Source organism: Plectrocnemia conspersa, unplaced genomic scaffold (assembly GCF_051122295.1).
Source record: "Plectrocnemia conspersa isolate PC_06_02 unplaced genomic scaffold, ASM5112229v1 ptg000005l, whole genome shotgun sequence".
Classification (NCBI taxonomy): domain Eukaryota; kingdom Metazoa; phylum Arthropoda; class Insecta; order Trichoptera; family Polycentropodidae; genus Plectrocnemia; species Plectrocnemia conspersa.
The window spans coordinates 1,695,311-1,715,978 of NW_028277169.1; the positions used below are offsets into that span (position 1 = coordinate 1,695,311).

The 20,668-nt window shown below is 29.9% G+C and overlaps 1 protein-coding gene across 2 annotated transcripts; it reads right to left on the reverse strand.

Annotated features, from left to right (window-relative positions):
- Positions 1-6,728: 6,728 nt before the first annotated feature.
- Positions 6,729-20,575, reverse strand: LOC148234646 (uncharacterized). Of its 2 annotated transcripts, XM_088187248.1 has the most exons (10): positions 20,407-20,575; positions 18,715-18,826; positions 16,627-16,755; positions 16,282-16,505; positions 14,822-15,103; positions 14,514-14,755; positions 14,143-14,335; positions 11,894-12,052; positions 7,543-7,656; positions 6,729-7,078 (listed from the first exon to the last, which is right to left on the reverse strand). In XM_088187248.1, exons 1-10 carry the CDS (start codon positions 20,559-20,561, stop codon positions 6,856-6,858), a joined length of 1,833 nt encoding a protein of 610 aa, XP_088043374.1. In that variant the 5' UTR covers positions 20,562-20,575; the 3' UTR covers positions 6,729-6,855. The 2 variants fall into 2 exon arrangements, with proteins under 2 accessions (XP_088043374.1, XP_088043375.1); XM_088187249.1 differs by lacking the exon at positions 11,894-12,052.
- Between the last annotated feature and the right edge of the window lie 93 nt (positions 20,576-20,668).

A 20,668-nucleotide genomic window follows, 5' to 3' on the forward strand; every position in this document is an offset into this window, starting at 1 on the left:
GAAGTGGGAAGCGCTATATCTCGAAATTAACGCTATGTAAACTACGGAACCAGAGTTACCTGCACATTCTTCCACAGTTTCATAGGAAACATCGCAAATTGTTATTTGCTGAATGAACCCATCTAAAGCATTATAACTTTCAATCTCCATATCTTCAAAAATCATCATCGATAATGCAAAAAGTAATAGCGTATGGCCTCTGATACTTCTTGCAAAAGCGTGACCAACCAACATTTTGTCGACAGAATTCGAAGCATAAATTGTACTGAGAGCTTCCTTGATTCCGCTTCCATGCATCCAATAAAAGACATAAGCATATGAAAGCCTCCTAGTTTCACAACTACTCTGGACACGTCTGAGTTAGCATCTGAAGCTGCTACGATTTCACGTGCTTTTATGTACAACGGCTGATCAAAAGTTATTAAGCATGTTCTTTGTTCATGTTTCTTAGCAGTGTTTATAGCACACTGTAATGTGGTATAAATTGTGTCCATATTACTCGCAGGATGATGAATAAAAGTAAGAAACAGAAACCGAGAAGTTACAAAGTTCTCATTGTTTTTTGTAAGTTGTTCAATAAATCCATTCCACCCTGGCAACGGTGAGATATTTTTCCACTTTCCGTACATCCACAACAAATCAACTACATTAAATATTTCTTCGGTTAGTTCTTCTACATTATTAAAATTTCGAACTCGAATCTCTTGCTCAATCCGGGTACGACATGATTTTCATACACTAGAAGGGGTATATGTGATAGTGCTGCTAGCTCCTTTGCACTTGGTTTTGTTGTAAATTTCTTTATGCGGTCATCGGATATAACTTCAGATTTTGGAGTAATTATTTTTATCATTCCCATTATATGAACAGTATTATAGCCATCAAGAGTATAAATATTTTTCTGCATTTCCGCTGCATACTGTACTAAGGCACTTGACTCTGATGGTTGATTACGAGGCTGTGGGTGATAAACAGCTGAAATATAATATTTTACAGTATCACTATATGAAGCGAAAAAACCTAAACTTGACAAAACATCCAAAAGTCTTTTTGGATGTTTGGCCTATCTGTATTTCTTCTATGAAGAAATACAGATAGGCCTATTAATAACTGCGAAGAAAAGGACCGTTTTCGTATGGAAGTCATTATAGCTGTGTATTTCGTTTTAAAATGCCCCGTCTTTCCTTTTCTGTTCTTTATAATAACTTCATGCAGAGAATGTAATAAAGTTTTTGGAATTTCTTCATTAATATTTTACTCGGGGGCGAATTGGACTTGGTCTTAACAACAGAAGATCGAATATCTTCTCTAATAATCGCCGCAGCAGCTCCCACTACGCGCAAGTGTTCTTTGCAAGTGCCTTTTTTATTTTCATACCAAGCTATGGATAAAATTTAAGCTTGAGCATCGCGAAAAGAAAAAATAGGGAATGATCCAATCTTCGTTGTTATTATAATATCAGTTAAATATTTTTCTCTTAATTTGGAAATGATCTTCTTATCATCTGGTACATACTCCGTAAGGACATCTCTCAACTCTCAATTTTTTCGCACAAATTTCTTGTCGAGCAATATTTCATTCTTAATTCCTAATAATACAATGAAGAAAGTAATAAAATTATTGTTCAAACGACTAGCCGAGACCACTTTTTTCACGATTGTTTACTTTTTCAAAGCTTATACCAAGTTAAGCAGGTAGAAATACTCGCTGGATTCTATAAACGGATGTACGCCTCCCACTCTTCGCGCTATATCTCAAAAACTGTTAATGATACAAAACAAATATTACAACCAAACTTGTAGAAAATTTTAAGCTTTTCAAGTTTTGTAAAGCATCTAATGACGTGCGACGCATAAAATACGAGATATTTGCAAAAAAACATTTTTTTTTACCTTTGACATTTTCTATCTTGATTAGCAGACACGATATTTTATGAGACTTTTCACCCTGTCCTTATAACATCAAAACGAAGGTCTGTGCAAAATTTCAGCTTGTTATCTTTCATTCCGAGATTTAGCCTTAATTTCGCCTTATTTGACTGGACTAGTTGTATATAATTTTTGAAACAAATTCAATGTACATATTGATTGGAATCGTTTTATAGTTTGTTTTGTGCGGAATTGCATGTTTATTAAATAACCAGAATTAGGATCAGTTGCGATTAAATTAATTCAGAAAAATTGATGGAACATTTTATATACATAATTTTATCGAATTTATTGTATATACAAAAGCTAATAATATTTGAAACGAATTTGATATACAAAAAGATCGGATCCGTATCGGCGTTTGTTTTGTGCGGAATTGCATATAAATTAAATAACTAAAAATAAATTGGCCGCGATCAAACTATTGTATTGATTAAAATAAAATCTTTGCGATTTATATTGATTTAAAGGACGTTTTATTAATTTGCCTGAAAATTAAAGTATGACATAATGTAATTAACTTTCGATCCTCTGATTAAATAAAAAAATATTTATAATAATATTGTATAATATATTGCATATTCATTTGATATATTTTGTAATCCTCAAATGAATTTCGTTTTTTTTTAATTTAACTTTTAAGTCAATCCAAATTCTGATTTTATAGAAAATGTGTCTTAAAATATACGATCGCAGAATTCTTACCAAGTGAAAAATTTATTCAAAATTGCATGCTATATGAATTTATTTAAAACAGCAACACCAGTCACAAAAATATTTGTGAAGTGGTAGTGATTCTTTAAATATCCGTAAATGTCAAAAACGGTTTAATAAAATTCGAATGGGAATTGACTAAACCAATCTGATTTAATAGTGGTTATACACATTAGAATAGTTGGGAAGGCTTGGAAACAATTTGTATGGGCTCACTGTAAAAAAAGTTATAGTGGTATTGCAAAGAGATTATGCATTACGAAACTAATAGAAAGTTTATATTATGATCAGCTGTATCGTTTGCATGAGGATGAAAAAAAGGCCTGCATATGTCAACATAAGTTAAATAGTTTTTTTCGATGGAATCGAGGAACTTGGCTGAAAGTTTTTATCTTATCCACTTTATTATCTAGACCTTGCTCCTTTCGACTGCCATTAATATATTATAGATCGATGCATTTATCAGAACATTTGGAATCAAGCCATATTATAGCAATGGATTAAATTAAAAATGAGTAAAAAATATGTTAAATCATTATAATTAAAAAAAAAAAATTTTCATTGTTTTAAGAAAGAAAATATATTCATTTTAAGATTACCTTATATCAAATTATAATTTGTAAAGCAGAATACAATAAAAAAAATATTACCGTATAAAAAAATCTTTAACTTTTATCAATTTAATTTCTTGTGCTAATATTATTATTTAAAAAAATATTTAGTTTAATTAAATATAAGTTTTAAATAAGTATATTATAAAATATATATCTGGCATAACTTTAATAGTGTATTTTTATTTTAAATTGGGTTATAATTACTAATGAAAAGGAGCTTTTTCTTAATGTTCATTTGCTCTTATGTATGTAATATTTATCCTAATACTTATTATATTTTTAGAATTAACATAATATTTATTTGAACGCAAAATTCTGAAATAAGTTTAACACGCCTGCCACACTCGTGTCGATTGAGCCAATCGAATTGAAAGCGATCTCTGTGATATTTTTAGAAGTTTCAGACGAAGCAGAAGTCAGTAGCGGTGGCGATTGAAGAGAGTAGTGAAACGCAGTTGGTTTTGTTTAGATTTCCATTTATTATACAAAAAAGAGATCTTAAAAATAAATATTTTGTGGGACATTGCTTACATTACATTCTCTATACACGTATATGAAGACTTTTGATTTAAACCTAAAATATATTTTTATAAATATTATCTTTTCATAATTTGCTTTGTTACATTTACTTATATTGAGTGCGATTGATTTATAACAGGTACATACATTCACGTGGCACAAAATTTCAATTCTATGGCTATAAAATAATTGATTTAATTTAAAAAAAAATTGCAACTCTGTATAAATTCTCCTGTATGTATACAGATAACAATACTATTAAAATATTTATTTAAATTAATAATTGTTAATAGATTAAATTATAAATTATTTTGCTAAGCTTTGTTAATCATATATTTACTACATAAGGTAATCGGCATTAGAGAAAAATGTCCCATATCTATTAAAATAATGCAGAAAAAGTACAATAACCATTGAAATAGTATTTTTTTTATATAATATATTATTAAATTTGATCGAGTCACTTAGAGAAATTATTTATTTTTTATATAGTCATTTCTTAACATAAAATAAAACGTTCGCTTTGCAATCAAAATAATATTAAAAATACACTTTTTATGTCCTAATTTTAAATATAAAATCTCTGAAAAATATGTAATTAAATTTAAAAACGTAATATAAAAAATCTCCCTACGAAGGTATATACTCAAAATTACTTACAATTAAAGCAACTTTCAATGCGGTATTTTTTAATTCATTATATTAAGAATCTCACATTTCGAAACGCAGCTATATTCATACATGCAAAAGTTTATTTTTTATATATTATATCTCCCCCCTAAAACATTGATAATTCCTCTAAGTGAATCGACAAGCAAGTTTATAGTAAGTGTAACAAAAAAAGTTATATAAAATATAATCGCTTAGCAATTTATATTATAATTGAAAAATTCATTCATAAATAAATATGTTTCAACAATATTTATCAACAAACCTCACAGAAATCAAAAAAACATTTTGTTAACAATTGGCTTAGTTTTTTAATTTAAAAAAATATTTTTTTATTTTATTTTTATACACATTTATACATTTATTACTTGGAATTTTGGATATGTTAGCTTATTTATTATGATTGTTAACGGTATATACAAATTGATTTTCTCACATATTAAACGAAGCGTTCCTAGGTCTTATTGATCTATTTGTAAAATATGTTTTCTATTTTTTCACTATATTGAGTAAGCCATATAATTATAAGGTACAATCACAATATACTATCTACGAACATATTTTTTTAACATTCAGTACACGTCGAATAATATAATCGTATAATTCATTACTTCTTACTGATTTAAAAAATATTTCTGAACTTTCTATACCATTTCTCCTTTTTGAAACCATCGTTCATACTATGTTTCAATGTGAAAAAATATGCAATATTTTTAAATGGCATGGACGCGAGAATGGTTTAAATTTTTGTATACCGAAAAGAAATCAGCTTACTAAAAATATTTTTATAACATAAGTAAGACATACATTGAATACAATCGAGAAAGAAATATTATTTGTGGCAATTAACCTTATATATATATTTTTATTACTAATAAAAAATCAAGCTGAGTAAATAAAAACATCATAGAGAAAAAAGTTAGTGAAGATATTTAATAGCATATTTATTAACTAAAAAATAATAATAAACTAAGAAAGTAATAAGTTTTAATAGTAAATAATTTGTTTATATACATAAAGATTATTTAAAAACTATTTTCTTCATATTTTTTTTAATCCTGAAGATCAGAGTTTATATTTATGATTACAATTACAATCAAACAAACTATATGTTAAGTTGGCACATTTTTTCTTATAGTAAAGTTTGTATTTATTAGGTAATCCCGAAATAAATGTCGTGCTTTTTAAATTTAAAGTTTAATAGTCAGTCGTGCTTTGGCCGCTAATATCTGAGTACTTTTATTGTTAAATCTGTATTGGTGCACATCTTGACTTTAAATTACAATATTTAAAAATAAATATGGCCCCAACATTTACAATGACAGAATTTTTATCAAAGAAAGAATTCATACAAAATTGCATTTTATATGAATTTATTAAAAAAATGGTATATATGTACATCCACTAAAAAAATCATTAGAGACCTGTTAATTTCAAAGATGGATTAAAACACAGAAAAATTCTAAATGTGAGACACCAGAAAATATAAACAATGATGTAAGCTAAAAATATACACTAGTCCGATGCATTGACACATTTAAAAGATTGGGAAGGCTTGGAAACAATGTGTTTGCGCTCCATAAGAAATTGGCTCTTAATAAAATCAATGTACTCAGCCGAAAAGCTTTATCTCATCCACCTTATTACCCAGACATTGCTCCTACCGACTATAATTTATTTCGATCCACGCAACACTTCCTAGATGGAAAAAAATGCAAAATGAGACGATGTAAAAAGGGGAGGGGCTATCGGAATATTTTGAATCAAATCCTAAAATATGTAATGCTAGTGGAATTAAAAAAACACTAACCGCAAGGTAAGAAAAAATTATCTCATTTGTAGAAAATCATATTTTGAATCATTTAAATAAAAAAAATTTAAAGTTTCATTTAAAAAACGATATTTATTTCTAGATAACTTAATATATATATAGCATTAAAATGTTAATGTTTTAATTTTTAGTTATATATAAAAATATATATATATAAAATACGTGATTTCTTTCCGGTAAGCAATTAATAAATTGTGATAAATGATAAATGTATAAAGCGTTTTTGAAATCGACCGTTCGTTTTCAAACTGTAAAATTATTAATTTTTTTTATCATATATCACAATTATCAATTGAAAGTTTAAAAATGGACGGTATACGACACTTTTCGAATAACACTCATATTCACACATATACACGTACAATTATACACTCATATAGCTTTCCAAATATTTATTTTCAGTCGTAGAGCCTCCGCAAAATCTTCTAAATGATATGAAGGTTTGTATAATTGGTTTCGTTTAAATTCAAAATAAAAATTACTACTTCATCAGACGTGTACTTCGTATCAGGCTAGAGGCGTTTTAACTTTAGCTAAACATTTGAAGGTGAAGGATTTTTGAACGTTTTTAATATTAATTTTACTCTCCGCCAACTTTCATCTGAGAAAAATTATTGGAGTTGATATGCTGGTAGATGCTTCCCTTGGGCATTACCGACGGACCCTTGTAGAGCTCCTTGTTGGCGCCCCTGGACACGGAGGAGCCGGTTACCTCCATCATGGACCTCATGGATCCTTTCACTTGGCCCTTGCTGCCAGACTTTAACTCTGGATTTGCTCCGTTCCACGTAATATAATCGACCCTGAAAATTAATAAACATCTTGAAGTAGTAAAAATTTAGTTTCATGTTATAATATTTAATATAAATAATACAACACTGCATAGCTCAATTTTAAGAATCAATCGCACATTGTCGATAATATCTAGAAACTTGGCTGAGAGGTGAAAGAATGTTATATATGATATTAAAAAAGAAAATTGTATTTTAATTTTTTATAGTATGAGGAGAACATATTTTTCTTTTCATATGTACACCAAGCGTGAGATACTTTCACTTTCGCACCCTCGCGTGTTAAGTGACGAAAGTTAGTGAGAGATAAGGGCGTGCGTTAAATGCGTATGGTACGACCTTATCTCTCACTCACTCTCGGCACTTACAACGCGAGCGAGCGAAAAGGAAAGTATCTCAGCATACGCGCCTGATATACACACTTTTCAACTGTATTTATAAAAAATGCAGTAGTTTTGAATTATAAAAATACTTACAGTAAAAGACTATCTTGCGCTCCTTTCGCATAACCAGGATTTGGACCGTTGGCTAATGTCAGATAGTGAGATTGATGATGTTTTTCTTGTTCAGGCGATCCATTCACTTTGTTCCTAATAGAAATATAAAACCATAACGCAAATCTAATTAAACATATTAGTCTAGTACACAATATATAAATATATATATTTATAGAGCACCTAAAATTAAGAGTTTAAATCAAAATATTATTGCTTTGTAATTCAGATTTCACAATAAAACGTATAATGTAAATTTATTTTATTGACTCTTAATTTCATATACTCTAGAACGTAACCTAAAATCAACTAAAAACGATTATTACAAAAGCGAATTTTGTTATCTGCATAAACGCAATTATGGGGAAATTATTTATTTTAGCTAATTGATATTATTTTCTATGATTTTTTAATAATGAACAAGATAAACTATTTGCTTTATATACTGCACATAAATAATAATATAATATGTATATCAATATATAATAATAATAATAATATATAAAGTAGACTACCACGCTATTAAGATCACACATATGAGCAATGAAAATCTATGATCTCAAATGACTTAATATATATATATATAATATATACGTATTTATCAGATTGCTTAATTAAATTATTGATATATGTAATGTATGCTAATATATTTTTTTTATTTTGTATATTGCAAAGCAAAACTAGAATAGCTCTTCGAACATTTAGTATCAAGGTCAATTATTACACTATTGTAATGAGTCATTTGAAAGAAATGTTATACTTAGAGGTATTTTAGGATCTGTAATCTCAGCCAGATGAAGATTTTAACAACGAAGTCTAAATATCAGATGATAAACTCAACATTTAGGCCGATATATTATATCCATAGAATATATAAATATGAAATCAAAGTATATAATAGTTTTCCAGAAGTAGCGACTACATTGTGAAATTTAAATACACGATATAAAGACTATTTTTATTAAATATTTTATAAAAACACTATTTTAAATCATAACTAGGATATTCACAAGAGCAATTTTTCACAAAACTTTTATAAAAAATTGTGCAAAAATTACACACATTAAAAAAACGAGAAAATAAATACATTTCCTAATTATTTTTTACGAATATACTTTTTTTAATAGCCGCAATTTTAATGTTAGATACGGATTAAACTGGCTACAAAATATAACATATTTGGGCAACTTTTGCTAAGATTTAAAAAAAAATTATATTGAAAAGATCTCAAGGATTAGAGAAAGATATTAGAAATGATTTTAAGGATTACATCTCTATTCTAAATTAAAAATTTCACTACAGTATTCGTAATGAATTTTTCAGATTCAATCAAATAACGTGCAGTCATCGGTCAAATCAGTCAGCTTCGTCTTTCCATAGCACAACTTTAAATACCTTACTTCGGAATTAAGCTGTAATCGTCGCTCATAGTTTATTTTTAAAAAAATAGATTAATATAGCATAGATATACTCCACAAACAGCAGTACCCCAAACGCTTCACATAAGTAAGAAGTGTTGTAATTATTCAATTATCTATTATAATCTTAATAGCAAGGCAGGCGTGTGTATAAAATATATATGTGTGAAATTTTGGGAGATGCAGGATTTTTTATTGCTCAGCTAATTGCGTATGGAGATCAATAATCGAATCGTTTCCTTTATGTCTGGTGTTCTGCTGCATAACTTAAATAAATGTAAACACTACGTAAATAATTAATTAAAACGTAACTAAGCTTGAACCGTCGATTATAAACATTCCAATCACTGAAAAAGTACCACTGACTCACTGTGCGATTTATTTTGTTTATATACTAAGTGTGTATTGAACGCATATGGCCTACTTTATTCAATTTCACTATATTTTTTGCGGCATTAAATTTGGGATTATATGCATATGTTTATTTTGATAAGATTCGTTCAGGTCATAGGCTACTTTTAAACCCTCCACTATGTGTATATTATTTATACAACACTATAATAAATCTGGTTTTTAATCTACTCATATATTTATAATCGGACTACAAAATCAAAAAAAAAACACAAGCTGGAAAATCATGCATAAATTAAAATAACCAACGACTAAATAATATTACTCAAAATTATATAATAATAATAATAATAATAAATAATCGAATCAACGGTGACCATAAGTTCTTAGATATATATGAAGGTATGAAAAACTTTTTTTTTGACAAAGTGACAATAATATATGTATATTATTTCGTCACGCAATTTGATAAAATATATATGGTAGTTTATTCTAAAATAATTAATTTTGCAAAATTAAATTAAATTAAATATATTAAACTGTAATATTACAATTTAAATATTTTATTTTAAATTATTGTTATTAATAATAGCACTATAAATGTATAGTTTGCAACAAAAATATAATTTGTTTTTATTATATATTTTATAATATAATAATAAAAAATGTTAAGTTATATAGTCATAAAATTTTATCTGTAAATATTCTGATTTTAGAGTATAACAATTTTTTACAAAAATTTGCTATAATTTTTCGGTTTACTTTAGTAAAATACTCAAAAAAATTTTAATTCTATTGTTAAATATTAATATTTTTTTTTAAATATTACCAATTTTTTGTACCATAATATAATTTATATACTTAAACTTATATAATATTTAACCCATATATATGATACAGTAAACCAAATTTATTTAAAAAAATATGTTTCTTATTAAATTTAATTTTTTTTGCAAAAAAATGTATATATATTGAGGTTGCGTATAGCACCTCCAATCTCTCACCTCTTGTCAACGTTTCAACCTCCGATGTTCGGGTCATCATCTCGGACGCCACATACTTTTAAGTTGCGTAATCTACAACTCGATCGACTCAATCGTGTGAGTTGAAGTCTGCGGCGGCCGAGATAAGATCCAAACTACTTCCGATATAATTGTAAACAAATTTATAATTAAAACAATACGATAGTGTTATTTATTTTAAAAAAAGATAAATGAATGTAACATAAATTTAATTAATTCAACCTAAATCGTGTAATTTTATCTCTACTAAGTAAAAAAAATAGTAATTTATAATAAACAATTTTTTTTTTTGTAAACTTTTTTTTTCCCAAAATACGCAATTATATTTTTTTAATTTCAATTTAATGAATGCAATAAAACAACTGCTTCTACAGTTTCATTATTTTTTTTAGAATAAAAAATATAAATTAAATAATGGTAATAATTAAAAAATAATATATTTTAAATCGAGTTATTTTATTTTTATTAAAAATTTAAATTTTATTTTTGAAAACCTTTGCTTTGACAAAATACTCAAAAAATCTTAATGAACTTCTGCATTATATTTTAACTATAAAGTTAAATATAGAAAGACTTATATGTTTTTTCATTATAATTCTTATATAAATATTCATTTTTTTTCACATAGATTTTCACTAAAACTTTTTACTAGCTTTTATAGTCTATTTTATTATTTTGTCACTTAATAAAATCGTTGCGAAGAAGAAAACCAATTAAATCGATACAAAACCTCAAATTAATAAATCAGTTTTTCAAGAATCAATTCATTTACAGAAAAGTTCTTAAATCACTTGTAAAGTTATAAGTATATTTTAAATCTACATTTGTAACCAAAAGTTCTAAATACAACTACAATTTGCGAAAGTAATGATTCAGCTGAAATAATCATGTAATAAAATTCATTTCTTTTATAATTTTTTATCAAAAGTTGTTGCACTAAGCAACAACAAATTATAATAAGAAAATGTCTAAGCTTGCTGTTTTCACAGCTTCTTAAATACGTTTGTAGCAATTTTAACTTAAAATTGAATGCAACTTTTTTGTTACGTTATATTCTAAATAAAGAAAACGTGGAGCGTGACAATATGCGTGACGTACAAACTACGCGTCAAATATGTCAGGCAGTGACTTCAACGTGAAAAATAACGTCGGTGTTATTTTATCACACTTCGTATACGAAGTAGTATAATGCACTTAAAAAATTAATAATAGAGTATTTTTGTGAAAGCAAACGTGCATTTTAAATGTATTTTGTAAAAAAAATATACCATTATTAATACATTTAAAATATATATACATTAAGTTTTCTAATCTTTGTAGCAAAAATAATTTAATTTTTAATTTCCCTCTTATATATGGTCACCGTGTCGAGAGTCGAAAGCGCTTAGCAAAGTTTTGAACCAATCAGTCCTTCACTGATTGCGTCAGGGCTTTTCAACTCCAGACGGAAATAATAATATAATAATTCATAATTTTTAACACGAAAAATAATAATAATAATAATTGTAAGTAGTAGAGAGGATGCAATTGATTTGTGCATACTTTGCGGGCTCTTTCTTGTTCTTGCATCGGCGGTTAGCTTTTTCCGTTAGTATGGAAATGATCTCTCGTGGCTGTGACTCGTCACCGTTAAGCTGCTGAGCAACGCGTGTAGGAGAAAGCGATGGTAAAGCACCTACTACTCTTTCGCGCGGTGATGTACTGACAATTGTGAAACAAAAAAAAGGAAAACTCGTTTAACACCCCGAACACGTGCAGAGTCGCAGCGGTACCACATTTTCACGACAAGATAAATCATTGCACAATAAACTCCAGCATCTTAAGAATAAGCAAATGCCCTTTTAAGATCTTAGCCAAACAGCCAAAGTATTTATCCGTGTTCCGACTTATAACTAGGAAGCATCGGGCGGAATTCTTTTGCTATTAACAAATAACTGATTTTTTTTCTTGCGACTCCTTATTTTAAAGCGATTATTTCGCAGAAAAGTAATTAGTTAATGATCCTCAAATAAAAAGCATTAAGATTACAGGGCTAATTATTGTTGCTTTAATACATAAGTGAAGTATAAAAGTTACGTTACTTAATTTTGTAATTAATAATTCAATTGTTGCATTATTCAATAACTATTAATGATGCTGATAACAGTGTATATTATATTAAATATGTCGTACATCTGTCATTTATCTTGTCGTGTAAAATACCTATTAAAAGTCGTATTAAAATATTTTCTTTGGTTTCGATATTTGACTGTGAATATCAAAAAAAGTTTAAATATACGATTGGAACTTTTATTGTCTGAAAAGGGATAGATGTACATATTTTTAATATTTCAGTTCTCTTACTTGTTTTATGGTTTTGGGAATGTATGGGACCCCGTTTCAAAATTTTCACTGCGACTCTGTCTATTTTAAAAAATAAGAAACCACTTCATGCGTGTATGTGTGCTTAGAGGAAAAAACACACACACATCAAAAAAATATCGTCGACGCTTCAAATTGAGAGAGAAAAATCACACAATGGTGCCAATGTACGCATAAAATGGATGAGAAAACATACAAGTCCTAAAAATATGTACATACATATAAAACAATTAGGGGCAAACCTGGAAATATTATATTTATAATACATAGGGTGGTGATAATTCTAGATTTTTAAAATAGTGGCAAAAATTAGTTTATATTTAAAAAAAATATATAAACCTTGGTGACTGCTGTATTCATTGTTATCTAACTCTTTCACATTTAATGCAAGTGATTTAAAAAAAATATATAGTTAATATATTTAATCATCTTATTTTTTGGAATTTTATAAAATTGCGTTTTTATTACATTTATTTCAATTAAAAAAAATAGTTTTAGCCAGTGACCCTCCAGTCAACTTCCAGCTGGCATGCCAGCAACTGGCAGCGTGTAAATCAATCCTTAGTAAAGAAATGCCTGTCTAGATTATAACCGCAAGATGTTAGGAGTATATTGAAAATTAAAGTGTGTGTCATTTCATGACACTATGAGCCAATCGGTTATCGAAAGCCCACTAGCCATGAAGAATTGAGATCCTCCTGCAGGTCAAAGGCATCTGAAATCGACTGCACCCTCTTGAAAATTTTCAAATCACCAGCATATTAATAATTAAATTCGAAATAGCAATAGAACATTGCAGTAATACAGTAGAGGTATCATATAGTTCTGAAATCTATTGGTCAAGTCTTTGATAATAACTTAATGCGACCTTCATAAAATTCTAAATTAAATATTTTTGACAAGTAAATGGTGATTTATTTTTATTTACTTTATCAATCGCCTTTTCAAAATCTGCATTTTCCACTTGCACCAAACACCAGAGTCCAATGATCTCGAAATACAGTAAGAAAAAAACATTAGATTAGTGGCACTTGATCGAGATTGGCAGAATGCTTATGTTAAAGAAGCTTATAAATGCAATGCTTAAAAATGTATTTATGTAATGCAAATAATTTTATAGGTGCTGAAAGCAACACTACTGTCTGTAATTATCAATGCTAGTTCACCTTTAAACCGAAGAGGGATTAAAAGACCATACTGGCATTCTTTCAGAATATAGTCTGGGATAAAATCTGGTCCTGATGAAAAAACGGACTTAAGCTTGCTAAATACGTAGTCCAGATCGATCAAACTAAAGTTTTTATTATATAACAAAGATGACCATAAACGCATACCGGTAGTTTTGAGGTCGAACTATCACCACTCTATATATTTATTTCCAAGCTTACGCCTAATCGATATCGCTATGAAAATATGTATTAAAAATTCACTCTGTCTCTTCTTCTTTTTTCTCCTCCACTTTCAGCTCGATTGATTCCTTCGCTTTCTTGCTGGTCACGTCTTCTTGCAGGACAACCGAAAGAATTTGCTCCGCTCTCTCCTCGCTCCATCCGACGCTCTCGAGGGCGATGGCAACCACTCTTTCCGGTATGGAAGAATACTTCTTTTGTAGTCTCTCCTTCACTAAAACGTACATACAAGACGCTCATATTCCATTATAATGAGATATTTCGAGTCTAAGAACTGTATTATAGACATACAAAGAAAAAATCGCCCTGCAACGTAAATAAAACAGTGTCGCTCGATAGCAAAAATAATGGATGAGCAGAGGCCGCGTGCTTTTTCCGTCAATTTAACTTACACGACTGTTTTTCTTGAGTGGTCTTGAGTCTGGGAGGAATAGGCGCCGGTGGTGGGCCGTTTTTTATCAAATTCTCCGATGTCGCCTTCTGATGGGCCGCTTGCTTATTAGCGTTGATGTCTTTCTTGGCGTAGCCCATGCCCAGCAGTTTATCGCTTGCTTTCTGGACGTTGTTGTCTTCGTTGGCGAGCACGTCTAAAATTAGCGTCTCTTCGGCTTTCGGAAACATGCTCTTCATGTATCTAAAGATTAAGACAACTATTGGATTATTGGAATCGTAAAATACAGCATCTTAGATGCACTCTAACCTCAATTTCATCTTTGGCGAAGAATGCGGCATCGGAGCTGAAAGTGGAGATCCAGTGCTAGCGCCAGACTGAGGTCTAAGCGGAGGAGATCCTCTAGGAGACGATCCATAAGGAGGCGTAGGAGAAGCTCCTTTGGCCAGCTGTATTCCGGCATATACCCCGGCAGCGGCCGACTGAAGTCTAGAGACTCCAGCGGGGGGAGTAGAAAACGGACCGGGAGTACTTATTGGATGCTTCTCAACTTGCAAGGCGCTTATCACAACAGCTTCGCGGTTGTAATACCTGAGACGTACGTATAAATAAAAAAAGAGTTACTACTAGTATAGTATGCCAGAGCCGGTAATAGGGTGATGCGAACGAGGCATTTTTTAAAAACGCCGAATTATTAAATTTATGGAATTTATAGGTTTATCAATTTTTTTGTGACAAAAATTATTAAAAGGCCTTTTAAGGTTTTTTGCATGCGGGCCAAATTTTTTTGTGAGTGAAGTTAGCGGCACGTTTCAATAGCAGGTAGCAAAATTTAAAAGTAAAAATAGTCCTGAGACTATATCCAAATATTCATAGTGATTTATAGCCGATAGATAACGGTTTTGAACGACTAGAAAAAAAGTCACATAAATAATACACAAGGATTCTGCGGTGCATTGACAGAATATTTCTTTGTTGCGAAACGGTCACGGGAAGCAATATATCACCGGAAGACATAAAGCACCGTAAGGCCACAATATTACCGTTACACAATTCGACCTCAGAGATTTCCATCAGGCAAATATACACGCACTAAGCGACGAGAACAAGGCGACGCGTCTGCCTCATACTGCGAAAATCACGCGAGAAAAAATTAATGCTCTGATGGAAAATTATTGTTCACTTTCCATATTCTCCCGATATAAATTTTTTTATTAAAAAAATACTTTTCATTTAAAAAACGTCCTTTCTTTTCGGAATCCTTATATTTTTCTTAAATGGTGTCATTTTATTATTACCGTATTTTATGTATTTTTATATAATATCAATAAATCTATTTTTTGACAAATTTGTGCAATATTTTATTTTTGCTTAATATTATATTAAAAACCTACATAGGGGCGCAAATTTGTCATTTTGCCTCAAGTGACAAAATGTCTAGTCTCGTCTCTGTAGGTCATAGTTTCCCAAACTATGTTCCGCGGAACACTGGTGTTACGCGGATCCAAAATTGGTGTTCCGCGGAGTCTAAATAGATATTTCACAAACATTTATAGTAAATTAAAAAAATTGAACATATTCTACTTCATAATGTTAAACTTAATTGAGATTTATGACGTCAAGAGAAGGCGAAGATTTTAGTACCTAGAAGTTGGGTACAGCATAATAAGCTAAGTGTTCCGCCAAAATTTTCGGATTTGCCAAGTGTTCCGTCGCTGAAAAAGTTTGGGAAACCTTGCTGTAGGTAATACATAATATGTAACGCTTACTTCTTTAGCAGAATCTTGATGTGCGTTTCGCTCACTGTGGGAAACATGGAGCTGATCTTAGCCACTGCGGTATCCACGTCGTTGGTGAACGATATGGTAGTGTCTTGGAACTTGTTGTTGAGGTAAGACATTCTTCCAGCGTGGGGACTGCCTTTGGGAGTGACGTGTCCCAAAATGGGACTCCCTCCGGACAGAGGACTGCCGTAAGATCTTCCGCCCAGTTCCTACGAAATACAAAAAAATCAGAATGCAATCAAAGCATCGCCCAAAATGAGCTGCGACTTCTAGTATTCATCTCTACCATTCTTCGGACACTCAGCCTCTAAATAATGCAGTTGTATTTACCGTGATCTGTTTCGGCAGCGCCTTTGGACTGAAAGAGTTAGAGGGCGGATACGAGGAGTGTGAGAAAGCGTGCTGTAGTGGCATTGGCGACGGGTAAGGGTACACATGGTAGGGTGAACCGTGCCCTGACTGCATAATCCAAGAACGCAGCATCAAATTTTACAAAAACAATGTTACACACGCACACATATACAAAAATGCACATGGGAGAATTTCAAGTACGAATAATATAACGCCTAGTTTACGTCCGGCGAGAACTTCGCCGAATATTGCCAATTTAAAGAATGTTAAAAAGAGATTAAAAGTCACTTTAAAATTAGATTACTTTTATTTCTGATTATAAGAAAGAAGCTTTAAATAAAAAAAATACTTAGAGAGCACATGTTCACTAAAAAAAACTTCGTTACAATCAGCGATATTAACTTATTAGAACCGACTCAAGTCGTAACTATAAATGGAATGTAAAAGTTCGAATTTGTGCATATTATATTGCAGGTCAAGAAGATAAAAAATAATATACATTATATGTAATATAATATATTATAAATAAATAATAAAACTAGAAGAGTTTTTTAATTTCTAAATAGTAAAGTGATTTTTAGTCTGCGGTACTATACAGCTGTAAACTAGACTTTGAATTGAGCGAGGAGAATAGAGTTTCTACACGAGCGATTACTACTATGAGACCACGTACAGTTTTAGCTATAATAAACTTGGTAAACATATAAGGGCATCCTAAATTAAAACCATTTGCACGTCACTCAAAATACCATTCTCGCACTTCTGCGTTTATAATTAGTCGATATTATATTAAAACTACAATTACTGATAATTTAATTTGCACTGTATTATTTAGAATCGAATTGTTTAAGTAGCTAAAAATTTTAATTCCTCTCCTTAAAAACATAAATAAGTTGAATTTTGGATATTTTTAATTTTTGCTATTTGAAATTTTCTCTGAGCGCAATATTCGTTTGCGCAGTAATCACAGAAAGAAACAATTTATTTTAAATACATATACATAAATATATATGTTTTGTATTATATTGCAGTTACATTTGTGAATTTAATAGAAAGTTTGTGACACATACTTTTAACATATCATAATTGCTGGATGATTTATATTTTATCATCAGTGAAATGAAAATATCAACAACTAGCTAGTTATTAGGTTAAATGAAAAATGATTAAGGCAGTCGAACACTATTGAATATTATTAATATTTAACCTTAAAGTTTTATTTAAATTGTTAGTTAAATATCAACAAAATTTACAGACAGTTAGAACGTTAAAATTAACTAATAATATTTTCTTCACGGAAAATGGAAATTAACACCTTAATTGCCACGTCTTATAAATTTACGTTTTAAAATATAATATTGATGTTATATTATATTTAAAAAAATATTATATTTATATTTAAAATACTGAAATTTATTATTTGTGTTTAACTAAAATATTTATTTGAACATATGTATTTTTAAATAAAATAAAAAAGTATCAAGAAAAAGTATTTTACGTAGTCTGCTAAAATATGCCACTTTACAGACCAATATTGCAAACGCAGTAATGCGGGAATGGTCGGTAATGTATAATTAAATAAATATAAATATTTGTAATAATTAGTTACTACTCATTTGTTTTGTAACGAAAAATAAAAATACGTAGTATGGCAAAACTAATTGATTAGCTGTTTCTTATGCCATGAGTTTCTAAATATCTAAGTTTGCTTTAAATAAACTATGCACAAAACCATGAATACCTATGATATTTTATGTGTATATTTAAGATGCCTTAATATTTTACCCAAAGCTGTACATATCACCTTCGAATAGAAACTTAACTCGGAAATTTATCGTCTTTGGATAAATTTAAAAATCTTGTGTCAAGAATATGTTAACTGACTTTTTCATCTATTCTATTCTTGAAGTAAAAACGTGTTGGTTAAATATATATATCAAAAATATTTGAGAATAAAGTCAGATAGCACGTTCTTTGTTTCTTATCATTTTACAGAAAGTAGCCTAACGATGGATTAGTTGTAATCAAAACATCTAAAACCTGAGGTTTGTCAATTGGATGTATTACCTGTTGGGCCACGAAATCGACAGGATAGTGCTGAGGAGTTCCTTGCTGGTTCTTGTTTCTGTTCCTGGGATCCTCCCAGCTGGTCATCTTTGTCAGGTAGTTCATATAATAACTGCGACAATAATAACAATAATTATTATATATTTTTTTCAGTGTCTATCTTTACATTTATTTTGTTCTCAGCCTATTCATATTTATACAGTACATGTGTATATTTATTTCTCATTAATTGTTATTATTTTTTGTATCAGTATATCAAGTTTATAATTCAGTGTTTACAAGTTTATCATCGCCAAGCGACCACCATGGCATCGCTTATAAAGGTTCACCGGTAGATGTACTTTTAACACTACGGCTGTAACACTACTGCTGATTTTCTCTGATTCATCTAAAGAAACGTACACAACTTAAACGACTTAAGCGTCTTCTTCACTACTTCTGCTCTACTACTCATCATTGGTTCTAATAATGTTTTTTTTTTTAGATTTTAAAAGTCCTATTTAGAACTCATTACTCTATACCAGTGATTCCCAAAGTCAGCCAAAAAAAAATTTGGGGGTCCATGAAATAAAAATGGGGGTCCACTGAAGTGGATCTCAACAACCATTGATAGTACCTATCTACTTACATTATAATCTTATAAAATAAAGACATATACATTATTTATAAAAGTACCTATGAAGTAAAATATTTATTTTATATGTTTATAAAATTGTGTAAGTTGTAGGATGTAGGCATTCGCTTTGTGGTCGCAATACATTTTGAACTTGTAAAAACCTGCACATAATGATATACCACCGTGATTCTCAAAGTGGTCTATATCGACCCCTAGGGGTTGACGACGACCTGCAAGGGGTCCATGTCAGTGAAAAATAAAATTGGGGATCCCACACCCACATTTACATCTGATGTAAATGTGGGTGACTTTATTTTTGGCTTTCAATGAATGGAATAATCCACATACACAGATAGTAGAAATCTTTCAAAATGAGTAGCAAGATACCAGCTGTCAAAAACACATTTCAAGTTGATGAATTTGCAAAAAATCAATATCAAGCAAGCAGGGGGTCTACCAAAAACTGAAAAACATGGCAAGGGGTCTACGACACAAAAAAGTTTGGGAACCTCTCTTATTAGTATAGAGTCTATACTAATAAAATATAATATAAATTTTCTAAATTATCAAACACTAATAAGATTTATTTTATTTTATGAATAACAAAATGCAATATACATAGTATATGAATTTGTAAACTTCAAAAAAGCCGCAAAAAATCTTTAATTAACTCTAGGAGTGTGACGGAAAAGGTATTACCATATTATCAAGACTTATCTATTAGTAGTAAAGAAGATAAATGAGATTTTTGTCAGAGCAATGGATTTAAAAACGATATTTAAAAATATTGTGATTCAAAATTTATCGTATAACAATCATCAAGTTGGTCATACTGCAATTACGCAAGATTATCGCACTATCTAGAAGTTGGCGCCAAAGCTGCATCAACAGCTGTATTAGCGACGATCTCGATTGACATTTTGTAAAAAATACTATATGTGTACGTACACACACACATACATACATTCATCATTGTATATATTTGTGATTTTCGGTATAATTTATAAATAGAAAACATTTAATATTAGTCGTAAAATATTATGGTGGTTAGGGACTGATAAGATAATGTTACTGACTGTTTTCCAGTTCTCTTGTCGTATTTGATCTCCCAGCCGGGAGGCAGAACGGTGGTCTCCATGTCGGCCATGGCGAATGCATTCACCCCCGATAGCAGCGGCCTACCTTCTGCCGGTCGATATCTTGGCCACCCTTTGCGCATGTGCAACCCCATATTCGAGGGGTCGTAACGAAGAGGGTGCAGACGTTCCACGAATAGCTAAAAATGAGACGTAATAATATTTATCATTATCATGCATTTATTGATATTATTTTCTAAAT